Genomic DNA, 19,914 nt, shown 5'->3' with positions numbered 1-19,914 from the left:
AACAAGAGGATTTATTAACAAGGATTATAAGAGACCTTAGTACAAGACAATAGCGTTTCCTGGGAGATCTCGTTTTCAATTCTCCAACTATCGTTTTCTCGTAACGAGACATGTGCCGCCCACTGTGTTACTATCAATACGGTCTGCATATTTTTCATATTCTCCGTACCAGCGGGATAGTAAGGAAAATCGATTTACGTAAAATAAAATAGTATATTTTTATTAGAAAAAGGAAGTGACGTCGTATCTGGGAAACGGCTGCAACCAGAACGAAATTATGCTGACTGTGAAATGATCTTCCTTCTCGCTTCATTTCCAGGAATACAATAATCAGAAATGTAATTTTTTTTTTTTTCATTAGTTTCAGAAATAATGACGAGATTAAAACGAAGCACCGCCATACGATTGTTTGTTCCAACTCCGAACACAGCGGCTTTACTATAGCGGCTTTGAACATTCACGTGAATTACATTGGTATATTAACTATACGCATGTCAGTAATCAATGTTTAACACGTGGACGAGAGAGAGGATGGGGGTTTACCAAGTTACGTCGCGGTTTGCGGTGCACCAAGGGCTATCGTGCACCACATTCAGATGCGCGCATACACGAACGATATATTGCTTGTTCTAACATAATATTATCGAATTCTCGATCGCGCGATCTACTATCCTTAGTTTTGCATAATTATAACAAATTAGGAGTGTTCTCTGTTCAAAGCAATAATTTTAGCAGTCAAGGAAGTTAATAAAAGAGGAAAACAAATTTATTAGTTTATGCATGAAATTATATGTAGGTAATAAATAGATCGAAATTTATTTATACCTTAAATCAATTTTAAAGTACGACCGTTCGAATTTTGCTTCGGTAAAATGTCATTTCCTCTTTCATTCACCTCTTTCATTTGTAATTATAAATTGTTTAAAATAATAATCTCTTTGTTTAAGCTAAAAAGTTTTAAACCTTCACGAGTTATATTACAAAATTAATATTTAATTAACTGTAATGCAGTTAATTTTTATTAAAATAAACTTAGTTGAAAAATACAATAAAACTTAGTTGATTTTATGTATGAAATATGCATATATATATATATATATGTATGTGTGTATAAAAGGAATTGATGCATAAAGATAAAGTGTTTCATGCATTTTGTTCATTTGGAAAGCACCTAAATGTCGAAGTGAAAAAATATCGGCTGACTGTACTTAATAAAGTAGGCGACAATTTTTAAAACGCGCGATAATATACCAGCAGGATACCTCTGCAGGATAATGGTGCGTGCCGGCGACGTTAATTACACTCCTGCGGCGTTTGCAAGTATAATTTTCGAGTGTCGACACGCACACGCGTGCGAGAGCATGTTCCTATGCAGATTTATATTCCGCGGACGCAGAATAATAAGAACTCTTCCTCATTCCGGATCGATTCACGACCCGACCTCAACATCGATTCTTTCTACTAAAAGCATGACATACAAAAAAAAACTCTTTAAATATAAAATTTAATTTAAAAATGTGCTAAATATGTTTTAAATATTTTTTATAAATTTAGATTTTAAGAATAATAATAATTTTAGAGGAAACAAGTAATTTGTGTTTTCTATTTGTAAAATGTTCCAATTTTCTATTAATAAAATACGTAAGCTTTATAAATATATTTCACGATTCGGTGTTAATATCTTTTTGAAAAAGTTGAAGTCGCAATAAGTTTACATATTAATAACAACTTTGTATAATATGTATAATTAAAATAAATAATATACATAAATAATGTATATAATACGTGAATAAAAAATTCTTGTAGAACGCAATATTTAAATATCATATCTCACTTTTTCCACCGTAACTTTTTCGGTATAATAATTAAAAAACTCAACGAAGAGGTAGAGATCAAGTTTTTAAAATTAGAATTTCTAAGGAGTGCAGCATTTAGCATTCGAGCATTTAACAAAATTTAAGAAGTAGATTATCCGCATATTTAGAAATCTGAAAATGTAACGCAAAGCTAAGAGTACCAAATGGATCCCGAGTGTAGGAAGTAGAAGCTGGAGTAGAAACTACAACTGCAAGGAGGAACGGAGTTGTGAATGTTCGCACTTAATAGGAGGATATTAGCGAAATAAAATTTTTTGAGTTACATTTAATCTCGGCAATAACCGGCGTTGTTTGGCCGATTGCATCGGCTGTAAATGAGCGCGGGGCGGGTATAATGCGCTTGGCCCCGGAACGACCCGAACTAGGGAAGCACATTAATATACCTAATGGTACTCCGGAACTTGGCTCCAACCAACCCCCGAGACAAAACTCCCTTAATTGTGCCACTTCCGTTCGAGCGAAAATTTAGCTGGTAACCGCGTTCACCTGCCGAGATTATTAACCAGCGCCTGATGCGATGTGTCTATTGATAGATAATGTTAAAAAGTAACGTATCATTTGAATAATGTAGAGTAAATGCTATCGCTCATCTACACGTATGCACGTGTATATGTATGTGTATTTGCACGCAAATATGTACGTATCGAGAGAGAAAATCACTTCATGTAAAATAATAAAAGTGTTTATAGATATATTTAAATTTCCAAAATTAAATAAGTATCGTCTAGACATTTAATTTTTAAATTATTACATCTTTTTGGATTTTACAATCTTTAGACTCAATTTTATATATTTACATGTACATGTGTTACAAGTTTTTATATTTTTTTCAATTCTTTAAAAAAAAAGTTATAAACTCAAGATTAAAAAATTTCTTAATCAAATTTAATGTGTTCTTGATAACATATTAAAAACATCATAAAATCTAAAAGCATTTTATCTTCATGCATCCAATTATAGAAGGATTCAAACATGCTAGGATTTACGAAGAGCTCGTAAGTTCGCAAGCTCGCGAACTTCCAAAAATCTAAAGATTCCAAAATCAAAGGATTTACATGTTACATTATAAACTTGATCTCTATTAAATCCAAGGATTTAAAGTTCAGCAATGTAGAGATCTAAAAGCGCGATCTTTCCAAGAATTGAGATGTATGCAAAATTAACGAACGATATCGTTTCTGCTTTATGAAGAAAAAGAAATCATATTGACTCGTAAGAAAAGTATCGCCCACTGCCAATCAATGCGTGTCACTCCCACGGCACCATTTAACCAGTAACCCCCAACTCCTCGTCTGTCTTCATCATTTATTCTCCGAGGGTGGCGTAATAAAGCTCGGCAGATATCAAGCTCGATAGAAGTCGGCGTAGCTGCAAAACGATCTCCGTGACTCGCTTATCCGGCCTTGTATGTAAATGTTGACATGTTTTCTGAAGCTGGAAACACATACACGCACACATGCACACATACTTACACACACGGTGACACACCTGCGCGCATGCCGCAAAAGGAAAGTCGTGTTATCTCATGTAAATCTTCACGGTAGCGCGATAAGCGTGAATTTCACCGCTCGCTTATTAATATTTATGTCCGGCGTTAAAGGGGTTGGCGAGGGCGAGCTAACGTCTACAGGCCACTTCAAAAGCTCCCGACTACATTTTCTTATTCATTTTCTTAATAGAACGATTACGACGCATTTGCTGAAATCTTGGATTCTCTCTCGTATCTTTTGAATTGTTAAATCTCTGGGCTACCAATATAAAACAAGTATTAAGTGTATTTAAATTTATAACAAAAGAGAAAGAACTTAATCTGGTCAACTGAACGCATCGAGATATCTAGAAATTAGACAAAAACCTTGTTTATGATTATTAAAACTAAATATCTTTATAAATCCAAATTAAAACATAAATTTATTGCTATCTATTAAAAATTCAAATTTAAATAAAAACATCTAACAATAAAATATAATTCAGTCATATTTTTATATTACTCTCGAATTTAGAAACGCTAAAAATTAATTTAAAAAATCTGAAAATCTGAAAATTGAAAAATTCAGGACATTTAATAATCTCTGTTATGCATCAATAAATTGAATATAGATTGTATATATTTCCGAAATTAATAAAATAAAGACGATAAAAGAACGCTCGTAATTCTCTGTCGATATCAATAAAAACCGCAATAAAACAAAATATCTTGAATAGCGTAGCGTAATTCATGTGTACATGTTTAATTTGCAAATAATTATTCCGGTCATTCGTCTGACTGAGAAATACATGAAACTATTTTGAGCCGTAGGAAGTCTCGTACTACAAAATGCACTGTGTTACTATGCACCCTGCTGCAACAAGCAAACCTAATTTACACAAACCGCAGGAAATGAACGCACGAAGGAGATGAAAGAGAGAGGAAAAGGAGGAAGGACACGTTAAGACTGTATTTCCATTCGCAGAGATAATGCCGTTCCTTTATCTCGATTTTTCGGCGCTGAATTAAATATTGTATGCTTGTACAATATTATAAATAACAGTTTTGTTATTATGTAGGGATTTATGTATGACTGATATATGTATCGCTTCGTAAATATATTAAGGTGGTTCTTTAGTAAAGTACCGAAAATTTGAGGTGCCTCACCAGAGCCCAACCAAAATTACAAGTATTTGCATAATTTGGATAAAATATTAAAACTACGTGTATATATTTTAATGAAATAGTATGCAACATACGATATTAAATCAAGAGCTGCATCCTCATCGAACGAAAACAAGATGAGATTATGTTTACTTTTCGAAGTTAAATTTATATGCAAGTTTATGCACGTAAATATCTCTCCAAAATGGCCGTTGACCTATCACTCTTTAGTGATTATTAAAATCGTAATTTAAACTATTATAATCTCGTTTTTGAAAAAAATCTATGATAAGATTTGTGTGCAGTTAGTCAAAGAAGCGTCTGCGAGCCTTATCTGTCACTAAATTATACGTGAAAGGTTATATTTTCAACATTTATTTTTTCTTTTATTTCATCGTTAATTTACCGTAGAATTTTACACATGTCAATTTTGCCACTTCAACTTCATTATATAAAAAAATTAGACTTTCTATGGTAACTTGATTTATTAAAAAACCACCTTAAAGTTTGTTAATTATTATTTATCAATTTTATTAATCTTTTTGGTTCAGTTTAAATTTATTTTCATGCATGACATGTACCATTCAAATAGAATAAAATTAATAAATAGTATTTAATATTAATCTAATAATTGAAAAAATATATCGAAGCATCAGGTATTATTATAATTATATAAAGTTAAAACTAATTAAATGGATGAAACAAGAAAAGACAAAAGCTATATAAAACTTCATTTTTTTCAACTAATTTTACGTGAAATTTTCTCGGCGTGTAACTTAATAACCCGAACAGGCGCGCGCGTCAATTAAACTTTCCACAATTACGACAAACGATAGTCTGCTTTTAAATATTCGCTAAACAAAAGAGGAAGGCGAAATACAAAATATCCAAAAATTTATAATTGAAAAGCAGTATAATGAATAAATAAACAAAGCGCATGGAAACTGATAGATGCATATCAAAATAAACAGACGTAACTAACTGAATTTGACAGGGACGAAAAAAACATGGGTTGTTAAAACTTCGCGGCGCTTGCCGCATGATTCGCTAAAAATCTGCAATCACGTGATCTCGATGGGGGAGTGCGGGAAGAGGATTAACGGACGGACAATGAACGGGCGATCCTGCTTGAATGGCGTGCTGAAGCGCACTCGAAACCGAGCCGAACAATTCACGCGTAATTCTCGTAACTGCGATATTCGCGTTTCACTGCGATTTCCGTCTCGACGAGGTCGGATTTGGCTTTCCTACTCGTTTCAAAGATCTTACTCAAGGCACTCAGCACGATTCGAATCGTGGAGAATTCGATTCATACATTTTGCAAAATAATAAACGTCTATTCTACATTTCGTCTCCTTTTATAACATATAATTATTAAATTGTTATGTTATTATATTATTCTCTAAAAGGAAAGTAGAAAGATGGATATAATTTTGGTGACGATGTGTAATCTGTAATTCTAATCTCTCAACACGCATGATATTTTATATATGACGCAAACTAAAGAGAAACAATAGCGCCTCTAAATACCGTGCACAGAGTTTTTATGTTAATTATTTAAAAGAAAATTTTATAAAGTTATATGCGCTGCGGGATGTAAAGAGAATCAGATCATTAATCCTGTGATAATATAGTAACGTGGAAAAAAAAAATAAAAGAAGGTTCACAATCTATGTTTATAATGTCATCTCAACTCTGTGGAACACCCGGTACACGTTGCATTAAGCGCTGTGCGACGCTACTCTGCGACTAATTGGGAGCGGTTAATGAGGTGACGCATTTTTATTGTTCTTCCGGCTTGTTAAGCGACCTGTTTGCTTCCGTAACACGTACGCCGGGAGCCCCGGGAAGGCGCAGGGATAGCTGGGAATCCCGCGGATATCCTGAAATTGTCCCGAATACCCTGCGCGAATCCCGGAAACGCCGGTAGAATATTTTTCGCGGCTTTGCCGACCCGGCGGATTATCGACATCGGTGCTACACACGTGCGTTTATTCGCACACGCGTCTCCGTTTAAATAAACGGGCTCTAGTGAATTCATAATTAAATCGGCTTGATAAATAGAAATAAATGGGCGACAAGACGGTGGTGTTATCAACGCCGAACGATATACATGCTTTAGCTCATAAAATATTACGCAGAGAATGAATCTTACACAGAAAATGAATTAACTCACCGAATAATATTTTCGAATGAATTAAGTTGAAAAGTTAAATTGAAAGACATACTCTGCGTGGCGGTTAATATATTCTTTCAAAATATGAAGAATATGCGTTTCGCTTCAAAATATTAAATATTTTCTCATAAAACACAAATAAAAACGCCTAATCTATCAAAATGAGTCTTGGACAAATTGCGCGTCGATTGCTTGAACTGGAAATTATGAAATTTATACAAAAAATATTATTAGACAACAAGATCCGTTTTAACCGAATAAGCGTTTTAAAATTGAAATAAATCGTTTTCAAGTTTTCCGAGATATTTTAATGCAATATATCAAATAACAAACACGTAGGTGTAGACGTAAAAATTTTTTTAAATGCAAACATTTGTCAAGTTAAAAATATATCGAAATAATAGTCTAATAAATGGACATGAACGCGAAGCTTGATTGGTTTTTATGTTGAGCTAAATGATCTGTTTGTTGAAACTGAATTGCCATTTTCGTCTCTGAATGGCATGCAATTTTGAATGTTATTTCAATCACCCTTTTAATATAGGGGTTCAGCTTGCCGATTTACATGTATGTGTAATTGATATTTTCTACTTTTGTGAGCCGGTCTCTCATTTCCGCATAAAACTGTCTATTTACAATTCACCCTATTTTGTCCTAACATTATTATAAAAATCGGTCAGCGCACCGTCCGTGTATAATGTCCGTGTATAATAAGTATGTTTCACAGAACTGGAACAGTTGTAAATATCGAAAACGGAATGTAAATTCACAGAGAGTTGAGACTTTATTGTTAGAATATTTCATGTTGGTAATGAAAAATTTGCGAAACAAGATGTATAATCAGATTTTGCTAGAAAAGACCAGCGCACGGATGAACATTCGTCGGTTATATTTATAAACGGAAAGGTATGCTTAATAGCAGTTTGTATAAATATTCCATAAGCTACGTTATTTATTTAAAAAAGGTTTCAATGCATTGTATCTCCTTTGAAGTAAAAAAAAAAAAAAATTTTTTTAAATCTCAAACATGATTATTGTGTAGCACAAAATGCTGAATTTCCACCTACAAAAGCACTGTGATTATTTTTGCAATTTTACATATTGCATTTTAACGGATAAAATTTAAACTGAACCGAAATTACAATACACACATTAAAAAAATCATTTTTAAATTTATGGTGTTTTTGAAGACAAGTTGGGAGATATATATCGTGTACGATAAAATAATAAGTAAAACGTAGAATGAATTTCAGTATTGTGCGTATTCTGCGTCCCGCATTCTCTAAGTCTCCGGTTTTTTTTACGTTAAAAGTGGCTTTTGACGCATATTCAGTGGCAAGACCTCGCATAGGTTGGAATTCTGGTCAGGATGAGGACGCGAGAGATTGACGGCTGCATTAAAAGGGCGACAGGCGAAGGATCTGAAAAATCCAACGCGCAGATATTACTTGGCGTTCTCGAGATGTCGTGTTTTTCTATCGTATTCCGCGAGACTTTAATTCGCGTTCTAAAATTTGATTCGATCGCACGAACGAGAGTTTATCTTAGATGTATGTCCAATATACATGTTCGAGCGATTTTAACGCTGCTCTGCTGCAATTTTTATAAAATTTTTTTCTGAGTGGACATATGTCCAATAAAAATCTCATGTATATCATAATACAAATATAGTCAATATAGTATGCATTGACGATTTTGACCCATTTTTTACACTATCAAAGGTTGTTGGTCTGGCTTGATAGAACATAACATCTCTCAGGTTCCGTATTTCTTCAAAAGAAGCTATCTTGATGTTAAACCATTTCGCTACATATATATAACATATGTGAAATGGTTAATTCATGACAGCATTCCACTCAATTTCTTGAGCTTTGACTCGATCCTTCTTACGAGCGTGTCTTCAATTTCAGTTTGTATACGCAATATTTTTCTATTCATCTCAAGGATTTTTACAAAAAATTTGTACTTATATATATTTTTTAACAACTTACAAATAAAGTAATTACGTATTATATTTACTCTGAAATTTTTTCATCTTTTTTCGATAAGTATAAAAAGTATATTTAAAAATAATAACTCAATATTACAATAATTATAAAACAATATCTCTATTAATTTTAATTTTAGCAATATTTATAGAATCATTTTCATGTTTAGACTGCTAACCCTTGTTCTACGTAATTTATGCTTACGTAGCGTTTACTGTACAAAACAAAGTTTAACTAATCTGTGAAACTGTTTCATGTTTAGTTTGTTATATTCAAAGTTTGCTTGGAAATTAATTTCAATATGATTGAATATTTTATTATTTATAAATTGATTTTAATATGAATTACTATATATCTATTATTAATTATTTCTCCCTTTTCAATTAACGCAGCCTTTAAAAAGTTAAAATAAACTTTAGCGTGAATTAAATATTATTTCTTCAAGATAATTTATTTTAAAATCAATTTTTTAATTATCAAGAAGCGACGACAATTAAATTTTAGTTATGAAGTTAAGTTTAATTATATTTAAGATTTTCGATATTTGAAGAGCAGACTTTTTAAAATGCGTTTTATCAAAAATTTATAATATTCAGAAAAAAACCACAAGGCAATCACGCGAGATGATCGACTTACAGAAAATAACAATTTGTCAATCATAAAATGTAAAATGTTGACAAAACTAAATTGCTAAACAATTTCTAATAATACTGTTAAACGAATGTATTCTGTTTATCTTTAATTAAAGAAACATAAAACACATCAAGTTTCTAGATTCTTTTGATATATAAATTTGCTGAAAAAGTGTTTTCTGAACATTTCAAAGTATTTATAATATGTGTCTTTTATTATAAAGTATTACACCATTTCTAACCAAAAAAATGATATTTTGGACAAAATACATTTTGAAAGTTTGCTTCTTCATTTGTAGTTATATCAAAATTTGTATTATTTGTAAAATCATTTTTATTGCAATCTTAAAACTTTTCAACTATGATGTTTTGGACGAAAATTGGCATCAATTAAATTGGCACACTCGAAAAATGCCGACTTCTTTTTTCCTACTCGAACCGGAATAGGAAAAAAGTGAAAGAAGAGATGGTGAGAGCGCTGGCAAAAGGAGAAAAGAGAAGATACGCGACTTAGTTCGTGAAAAGGTATCGACGTTTGCCATGACGCTATCTGTCGTGGATAATGCATCAGCTGCTAGAGAATGTCTCCACCAGTCCTTTTTTTCTCGCGGTGAAATACTTCCCGTGTTGAGCATTGTACCAGATTACTGAAAATATAGCCTCAATCAAATTCTTAATCAATGTCCGTTGAAATAAAATACGTTTCAATGCTGTAATTAATGTTTTAATATAAAATTGATTATCTAAGAAGAGATAAAAATTGCATTCAGAGCTAATTTTCTTCAATTTAATATGTACTATTAAAAATCTATATATATTCAGTAATTCCTTCGATATAAAATACATCTTTTTTTTAAATAATTCGTGTTCTGAAACATCCTATATTTTTATACATAACAATCCCATAAAACATTATATAGTTTTCCATTTTTCTTGTTGATTCATGTTAGTTTACTGTTATATTATTATTATCATATGGAATTGCAACACGTGACTCTTAAAATTGCCCATCAAAGCACAAGGAATCTCTACGTGCGCAATACGATGCAATTACAGGTTTCTTTTTATTCCGTATATGTATCTCGCGCAAGTTAACTTCCGCAAACATGCGACCGCTCGGTGAATTCACGGTCACGTTCCGCGCGTAAAATACGTTCTCGGTGCTTGCGGGTTTATACATCGAGTTTAGGGTTCGTCGGCACCTTAAGGCTGGGATAAAGCGGTCCTTTGAATGAAACTCCTCTCACTGGAAGATTTATACGCGCTGTGCTGGGAAAAATCGAGTAGATAAGATAAGATGGTGCAACTACGTGCCAAAGAACACCGTGATCTACTTTGAGTAGATTGTCTGCAAATTCGTACAAATACGTGAGATAGCTTCGTAGTGCCAGGCCTTGCATACAACATCATGTATATACCTACATAATGAATTTATGGCGTATCAGTGCTTAGAAAAGCTCCATTCCCCGCAGAAATGTAATCTTCAGGCAACATACGTAAGGATATGTAAAAATATTCTTTCAATATGCAATAGATGTATAATAGATGAGAAGGGATACGAGACTGCTTCATTATTTCATAGACGAAATATTTATACAAAAAACTTGTAACTTACCAGTCGTTGCCAGTTTTGGAGACGTTCTGTCGCTTGCGTCCAGTTTGGTGAGGCTTTGGCTCAGCTACCATATTCACATCTGAAAACACAATGATTTCTTGATTAGTAAAAACATCGTGAAAAAGATACAGAAGTAAAGTAGAAAAAAAAGTCACATTAATTGTGCAATTAATTAATATATAAGACAGAATTTAAAGATTATAAGATAAAATATTAAGTTAATGAACTAAATATATATTTATCTCTCACCTTCTACTCAGTTCTATATTATTTAACTCTTTCTTTAATTATTATATTTAATGAATTATATAAAGACTCGTATTCTTCATTAGATATTGAATTGTAATGTACTGAGATCTATTAATATAATATTAGGTGTTGGAATTAATTCGTAGCGTTTTACAAGTGATGGGAAGTACTTTCATTAATGTATTTTTTAATGCTCATGTGAAATAAATAACATTCTTTCATTAAAAACGCTACGAATTAATTCCAACACCTAATATTGTAATGGGTAATTAATATGAAACTCAAATATATTTTAAGTTTGTTAAATTTGAGGGATAAAATATGAAGCAAATATTGATTTTATATACGAAAAAAATAGTGAATAGATAAAACTTTAAAAAGAAACCTCATCGCGTCGTTTTTAACAATAGTAGTTTAACATAGTGTTAAAAGTTCATACTTCATCCAGACATATCGACGTTTACACTTGCAAAATAAACAAGTTCTAATAATAATAAATGCGATTGCGAGTATCGCAGCATGCACGACTTGTGCCGTACGATATAAGCGTAAAGTGCATTCTCATCGCTGCGCTGCACCGCTCCGCAGGCCGTTTGCAGCTTACGCGGATTAATAAAACGAAGATGGCTATAGCGAAGCGCGAAGTTTCCGCTCAGCGTTTCCGCAAACAGTTATTAATTTCGCTGCCTTTGAGCCGGCCCATAGCGAGATTGATAATGAATGCGCTGCTACGTCGCGCGGCGGACGATCAAGCGACAAGGATTTTCACATTCTTCTTGTTTTCGTCGCGATGGTTACTGAGACGGCCGCCGTATTCATCGTACAGAGTGATTCAAAAGTCGTGCAACAGGTGTGCAACGATATTGATCCGCGCGCTGTTCTGCGCTGTAGCAGCTTACGATTGCGTACGTAAGTGATAATTTTCCGGGTGTCAACAGCATGACAGATACGCAAATCATGAATCACGAACTGTCATTAAGAGCTGCAAGCAATCCTGTGACAAACGCAATTGTGTTCCCGTAGAAAAAAGATAAGGAATTAAAATAAGTTACGATCGACTCGGACGATCCGATGATAAACGTCGAGGAAGCACATGTATATAGTGATATGCTGTACGCTTCTGAAATCGGGGGTGTTTAGAGATATCAAGAGAGGAAGAAATAGGATGTGCCAGAAAACGGGAATAGTGATACCTGCCGGAGGCAAGAAGATGAAACGGCAGAACCGAGACTAGAACCGATAAGGAAGGAAGTATCAAGAGGGGAGAGGTAAGGAAAAAAAAGATAAAAAGAAGAAGAGAGACAGGAAAGCGGAAAAAGCGATAGAGTGAAGGAAAACTAATATAAAGAGAAGAAACAGCTCTCGCCAATTTGAGGAAGTTGTTCTATTCTTGTGGTGAGATGGTAGAAGTGGAAAAGTGAAAATTGAAGAGACAACAGGAAAATAGCGAGATTGTTCAAATAAATCAATATTGAGTAAAGATGTATATAAAAAAAGAAGAGGATCGTACATGCTGGATCATTAATTTTCTATCATCCATTAAGTTAACTAGGAATTAAAAATTAAGATATTAAAGTGAAGTAAAATATAGGCGCGCAATTAATACATTTTTTTTTCGAATTTCATTGAAATTGAAATTCGCAATTTCTTTTTAGATGAAATTTTATCATAATAAAATTTTAACACAATTTTGAATAAAAATTTTAACATAATCATAAATTCAGGAACACACCCTTCGTCACAAATCACTTCATCCTGAAAACATTTTCCATCATACCCGCTCCTGCAAGACGTTTGCTCGTATCCGTGTCGCTAACTTCCGGACGTTCTGCAAACCGTTGAGGTCCTGTAGTAAGTCCCTACCACTATCCCTTCGCCATTCCAGCCCCTCGCAGAGGGGTGGTTTGTGGATGTTCCTTGTTAGAGTAGCGGGCTGATTCCGTTGTGTGCGCAGCGGTGCGCTTCGTCCTTTGTGTGAGCTAACCAAACACCCCTTCCTCTCATCGCCACCGCCCTGTACCTTATCCTCATTCCCCTTATCCTTCTGCTCCTCCATTATCGCGGCTACTTGCGCAAATTGTTTACACGTCGGTCCGCGAGCATTTCATGAGGCCGTCCGAAAATTGATGATTTGGTAGATGTTTGTTGCACTTTGAGGAGATGGAGAAGGAGGGTCTGATTTATTAGAGAAAGAGAAGGTGAGAGTATTTCACGGAGCCACTGAAGATGCTGGGTAAGACTGCATGAGAAGCTAAAGCAAAGTCGATCTTCGGTTTTACGCAAACACTGAAATTTATTTTATAAAGCATCCTCATATATTGTCTTTAAAAACTATAAATTGGCTTGAAATAAAAAAAAATAAATAAAACGATAAATGGTTATTTACACGTAAAGAATGTTCTAATAAATGAAATTTAGATTAATAAAAATTCATAAGCACAAATGTCTGTGCGATACAATAATCACACTTTGCGTATTTTTTAACAATTATCTGGATACGGCAATTCATATTTTCACACAGTATTTTCAGAGTTTATATCTGTTTGCGTTTTTTCAACGGTAAATTTTCAATAAAGGTAAATAAGAGTAAAAATTCTGCGCAGCAATTCGTGCGTTATAATTTAATAGAGTAAATTGTATTTAAATTCTTTTTACATCATTTAACAAGATGATCGAACGTTTCGGCTCAATCCAAGTCAATCATAAATAATATCCAAAATTTAAACAATCAATTATGTATGCAGTGTCCGCATGAAATTCTAGTATGCAGCGGATAGAACATCTTCCAATTTCCATATTTGAATTATCAAGTAGTTTTTATACTAAATTAACTAAACAAACTCCTCAACTTTGACATGCAATCATATTAAATATGATATAAGAAGTATTTCAATATAATACTTTGTTAAATTATAATGCACGAATTACCACACAAGATTTTTACTCTAACTCGTCCGTGTTAAATATTTATGAGAGTGAATCAAATAAACGGTATTTTTTAAATTATTTATTGAATAAAAATAAAAATATAAAGAAATTATTTTTTTACATAGTTTCCTGCTACACATTTTTGGCAGTGGATAGAGAGTTTGGCGATCCTGTTTTCATAAAAAGTAGTAAGTTGTGTCTGCAACCAATTGTACCTGACTGAATTCCTCCTGGCATCGTCCACGAATCGCATTATCCTCCCAATTCTTCTTTCAGCAGTCCAAATAAATGAATGGAAAGATTGTCCCAATGCGATTATCATTTGGATCGCTAAAAGAAGAATCGGGAGAACAACGATTCGAGAATGATGCCAGTATAGAGAAATTCATGCGCAATCGGATGCAGATACAACATACTACTTTTTATGAAAACGGAATCACCAAACTCCCTATCTGCTGGCAAAAATGTATTAATATAACAGGAACCTATGTAGAAAAATAATTTGTTTTTTTTTATTTTTATTTTTGTTCAATAAATAATAAAAAAAATTTCCGTTATACTTGATTTATCTTCGTACTTGTTCAAATTTCAAGAGTCCGATTAATCTCAATTATTTTTTTTCAATAGTATTCAACGTTGGATAATTATCCAATCGATTGCGTCTAAGAACGAGTAAGCGTCATAGCAAGAATCGATAAATTCAAGCGCTTTCTCGCGTGAATGATGTGTGAACTCGCTTCCTCGGTTTATGATACAGTGAAGCTGTGTGTAATCGCTCGTTGCGGAACACTGCGGGCGATCGGCAAACGCGGCAATCGTATTCGCTAATTGTTTTTCTCGATTTGTTTCCCGCGGATCGAAATGCTCACGCGGATTGATTTATTGGTAATCCACTTGTACGCACGGCAGAAGAGAAAATCCGGGCGTCAAGGGGTTAAATGCAGCGCGGCGGAACGAAACTCCCGACATTCGCCACCGCGACGCAGCTAATCGTTGCGGGCGTCGGCGTCGCCGCGAAGTTTAGTCGATACGCGGGTGTACGCGGATGCAGTAACGCGCGCGAGAGAAAGAGAGAGGGGATGGGAGAGAGAGAGACACGGTAGTGACACAAAGAACGAGAGAGAGAGAGAACGGAAGAGGAGAGAGGGAGAGGGAGAGAGAGACAGAGAGACAGAGAGACAGAGAGAGAGAGAGAGGAAGTCGAGTATCGATGTCATCTCCAGCACGCGGTTGAAGGGTGATTCCTATATCGCGTTGTGAATTGTTCCTCGAACTAACCGCCCGGCGGTTGAGCGAGCGACAGTGAATGCGAAAGCATAGACGAGAGCGAGAGCGAGCACGAGCGCGAGCGAAGCTGAGCGGAGTCTGTAACAGGCAGCGACGCTAATGGAATATGACAACGCGAGGCGAATAATAATCGGCCGTTTCTCCGTCGCCGAACTTCGTAATAAAACGAGCATTGTCCGTGACGTTTCGTCGCCGACAGCGTCGCGACGTCACGGCGGACGTCGCCTCGCCGATTGCGGATTTTTCGCGATGTTTTCGCGTAACGTGCGCGTTCATACTAACGATCCGTACCGTTAATGCACTTACTAACAATGTAATCCGTTCAGTGGATTGTTCTACGAATTTTCTCATTGATTTGAAGTTTGAAATTTTTTTCTGAGTATAATGCGGATTCGATTTTATTTTTAACTACAGACACGTACAATTGAACAATTTAATGTAAGCCTGTCCAATTTCAGCTCCGAAGCCAAAACACAAAGCCATTGACGCAAAAAAATTCAATGTAAGATTTCAGGGACTGTAAAGTGTTGATAAACGTAATTGCTCAGACACATATCAACTCTTTAGTCCTCGAAATCTTATCCATATGATTTTTTTGCGTCGGTGGCTTTGCATTTTGATTCTGGAGCTAAAATTGGATACGCCTGATTTAATATACAATAGTATATATTATTGCATATGTCAGAACAAAATTTATTTGTCTCAAAATTTCTGTTTTCAGCTAGCAAAAAACTAATTGTAATATTACATATAATTTTTAATAAGATATTTTAGCAATTTTTAATAAATCTTATCATCCTATGTCGAATTTAGATTAAACGAAAATGTCAATATATATTAACAATTTCTATGTGCTAGAAATTCAAATAAATAAATTATTTTTATCGAATTATGTTGGATCCATTATATGTTGACGTTTTCTCGAAATCTTGATCACTTTATCTTCTATTATTTATTTTAGTAGTTACATATATCCTCTTATTTTGATGTTCTTTCATTAGTAAATATCGTACAAAAACCGTTTCTCTGTACATGCTCTAGGAATTTTATTTTAATATAAGCAATTTTTCTAAGCAATATTTTGTAAGCAATTGCCATCTAAATTGAGATATTTTATTGTTTTGTTTAATATTTTAGTTTTAATAGATATATCTAACTATCGAAATATGTATTCTGCTAAATACTTACTATATTGACAGTTGATGATTTTATATTTGGACTTTCATATAGAAACATGCGATATAGAAACATATCTCCGTGTTTTACTAATTATAAGCAGATCGATTGTACTTTTTCATTGTGTTATAATGCTCAATAATTAATTATTTTGCGTTATACTGAAAAGAACTTAAATTAGGGCCGAAATGTTTGTCATTTATTATTAATATACATAATTACTATACACTATTATTCTGTGTCTACTTATATTGATTCACATTTTAATTATTTTTATAATTAATTTAGATTTTAGTTTAGTTTCAAGTTGCATAAATTATATAATTTTTATTTTTATTTAATTTCAAATATTTAATTTGGCAGATTTTGCTTCAGATTTGCAATTTGAAAAATAATGTTGCAGAGAATATGATATTGAAAATTTGAAGCTTATGACATCCTCGACATTAATCAGGGGAAAATAATTTAAAGTACATCGCAGAAGGTATCGTGCGACATTTGTCTAAGGAAAAATTGCGAAAAACTTATTATATGGAATTTTATTATAATCTTTCTACTATTTTCAAATTAAGATTTCTCATTACTCTACTGTTTCAGTCTTTATGTCTGAATGAAATGTATACAAATTAAGTTTACATTAAAATTGATGGTGCATATATAATACATATTAATTGCAAATATATTTCGATATTATGTAGAATTCGGATTATTTATATAATAATATAACGAAAAACAATTGATTAAATTAGTTTAACTCGTCTTTATTTCTTTCATTGAAGAATATATGTATTTAAATCAAGCCTATTATATTTGACTTAATACATACATTTCCCAACGAAAGAAATAAAGATAATTAAATTAATTTAGTTAAATTAATCCAGTAAACAATTAATTCAGTCAAATGAACAAATTTTTTTTCAATAAATTTTATCGTTACGATAATTTATATCATATAACTGTACTTTTAATATAATTTGCATTGAACATAAAGAAAAATAATCCCTCATTTAATTCACAAAATTGCGATAATTAACCACTCAAGTGCACAAGAGAGTAATAAATTAAAATATTTCATATGCACGTTTAAAAAACTTGAAATTAATGGAAATTTATTTATTATTCAGATATTTGTAAAAAAAATATTGTATTTTATGTTAAATTAATAATCAAATGAATTAATTTATTAATTCGGTAGGTTATTGTGACAACGATGATTTTATTATTTAGTAATGTCAAGAATAATTGATAGACTGTGAAAATCGCTGATAATATGGCCTATTAATTTTATAACCGCGAGCCGTTAATCACAAGGGATGCCAAATTGTTAATTCATCAATTTATTTATGATCTTGCAGATCGAGTAATTAATGTTGCACGTGGGCTTGACCGGGCATATTTCGATATCGAATCGTATCGGAGCGATAATTTCATTATGGAATTTATACGAAGCCGATAAATCTCGCAAAATATCTAACCGCGTAGCGATATCTAATCTTTACTTATTAATCTATTATAGACTTCTTAACATAATCTGATAATATTTCTCTGGCTTACGTAACAAAGTAATCATTATTTAGTTAGATGGTTCATGAGATGCAAATACAGATTAACAATTTTGTTTAACTTAATGAATAATATACTTTTAGTTCTCCTTTGTCTTTTTAATATACACTACTTTTTAAAAAAATAATCCATTTTTATCAAATTCTTTAAATTAATGAATTTTATAGACACATATATCGTTATATCGTAAATCTCTACAATTCTCTCAACGAAATACCTCCCCGCAACATTCTCTTAAAATTATAATTCTAAAAATAGAAATTTCAATCACGCAGTCATTGCAATTAAGTCGAGGATTAATTCGCGACAAATTTTAATTTTTAAATTATTTATGAGTTAGAAGGAGAATATCTTGAGGAAAAAAAAAAGTATTGATTTTGTTCTTCACTTTCACAAGTCTTGGATAAAAGGAAGGAGAACGAAGATGATGCGCGCCCAGGTATTCCATAGGTATATGAAGCCAATTAAGTAAAGTAAAAAACGGTCGACAGTTTGAGGTGAGTCGGCGCGGCTGATCCTCGTATACCGCGCTCACAGAACGCAGGATGGCGGAAGTTATCACCGTGTACACGCGCGGTTACAAGTTCGACCGTTAAAAGCGCGCCCGGGTGAGTTTCGTACCAGCCAGTGCGACTCGCCCGGCTCGACTCGGCCCAGCTAGACTCGACATGCACGCATTACGCTATTAGCCCACGACACGACATCATTTCCATCGTTTCGCTACACTCTTTGCCGGGGTCGGGCCCTTTAATTGCGCCACGTTATTTATAGCCGCAGTTAAAACTTGCTTGGCCGTAGAGCGAAACAAGCGGCACTACCGGGTGTCTTCCCGGATCTCTCTAACGGATCGTTGTCGCGGTCGACTTTGAGGCCATCGCATAAATTATCCCGCAAATATTTTACTCCTTTATTCTGTTTAACCTCTCCTCAAGAGGGTTAATGGCATTACCGTGAGGAGTAATTTTTCCAACGTATTTCAGTTTCATGTAGATAATTCTCGACGTCGTCTCGTGTGTTAACTGAGTTATTTCCACATGCGCGTCCCAGGAAATGTACAATAAAAATCGCTTTCTTTCCTTATTTTTTCTCAACGTGTATCCATCATTAGCGTCACAGACCTGACATATTTTTCCTGTGAGCATTATCATTTTTTTCATTCTTTACCGTTTATACCTTCCATATTTCCCTTTCACAACTTTTTATGATTACCTTCCATCTTACCAACATTTCATTTCTCTCCATCTCTTCATAACGTTTCTGCCGCAATATGTTTTAGCTCCTCATAGAAAATATCCTTTTTATATATTTCTTATCCATTGAACAATGTTTCGTTACATTTTGCTGTTCTATTTTACTCTTTTTATGGTCACAAGTTAGCCAGGTTGTAATTTTCCCATCATCCCTCTGTGAGTTTTAGATGAAGATTTTCAAAGCATATCAACATGTAGACCTGTTCTGCGTCTACTGCATAGTAATTAAAGCGATACGTAGTCGAGATAATTGACATTCCGACAATAACGTGGCCGACAACTTCTCCGCATCCTAATGAAAGAACTGATAAATAACAGCGTCGGCGGTGGCGTTAGCGAGCTCTCTTTTAATCCTGCTAATCCCGCGGTCGAAAAAAAAAAGAAATTCGCGAATTCGCGCTGGTTGCCGCGAAAGGGCCCGCGGGGGCTAATCTTGGTGGGCCCTTTGTCGGCGAAAGTTCTTTTGTTTACCCCGTGCACTGCGCGGTAGAGAAGGGCGAGCTCTGAAACGCGAAAAAGGGGTAGGCACTTATTAAGCAAG

At 33.8% G+C, this 19,914-nt stretch overlaps 1 protein-coding gene across 2 annotated transcripts in view; it reads right to left on the bottom strand.

Moving 5' to 3' along the window:
• The window catches only part of LOC105144240 (uncharacterized), a 144,939-nt gene that overhangs the window by 37,554 nt on the left and 87,471 nt on the right, over positions 1-19,914 (bottom strand). For both annotated transcript variants that reach the window (XM_087411574.1, XM_087411573.1), the window contains exon 4: positions 10,921-10,999. In XM_087411574.1, the coding sequence (XP_087267700.1) occupies positions 10,921-10,999 (79 nt within the window). The remainder of the gene's footprint in view (positions 1-10,920; positions 11,000-19,914) is intronic.

This window comes from Acromyrmex echinatior, chromosome 11 (assembly GCF_024713525.1).
Source record: "Acromyrmex echinatior isolate Ae372 chromosome 11, ASM2471352v2, whole genome shotgun sequence".
Classification (NCBI taxonomy): Eukaryota; Metazoa; Arthropoda; class Insecta; order Hymenoptera; family Formicidae; genus Acromyrmex; species Acromyrmex echinatior.
This window is presented reverse-complemented; position numbering and strand designations above follow the sequence as displayed.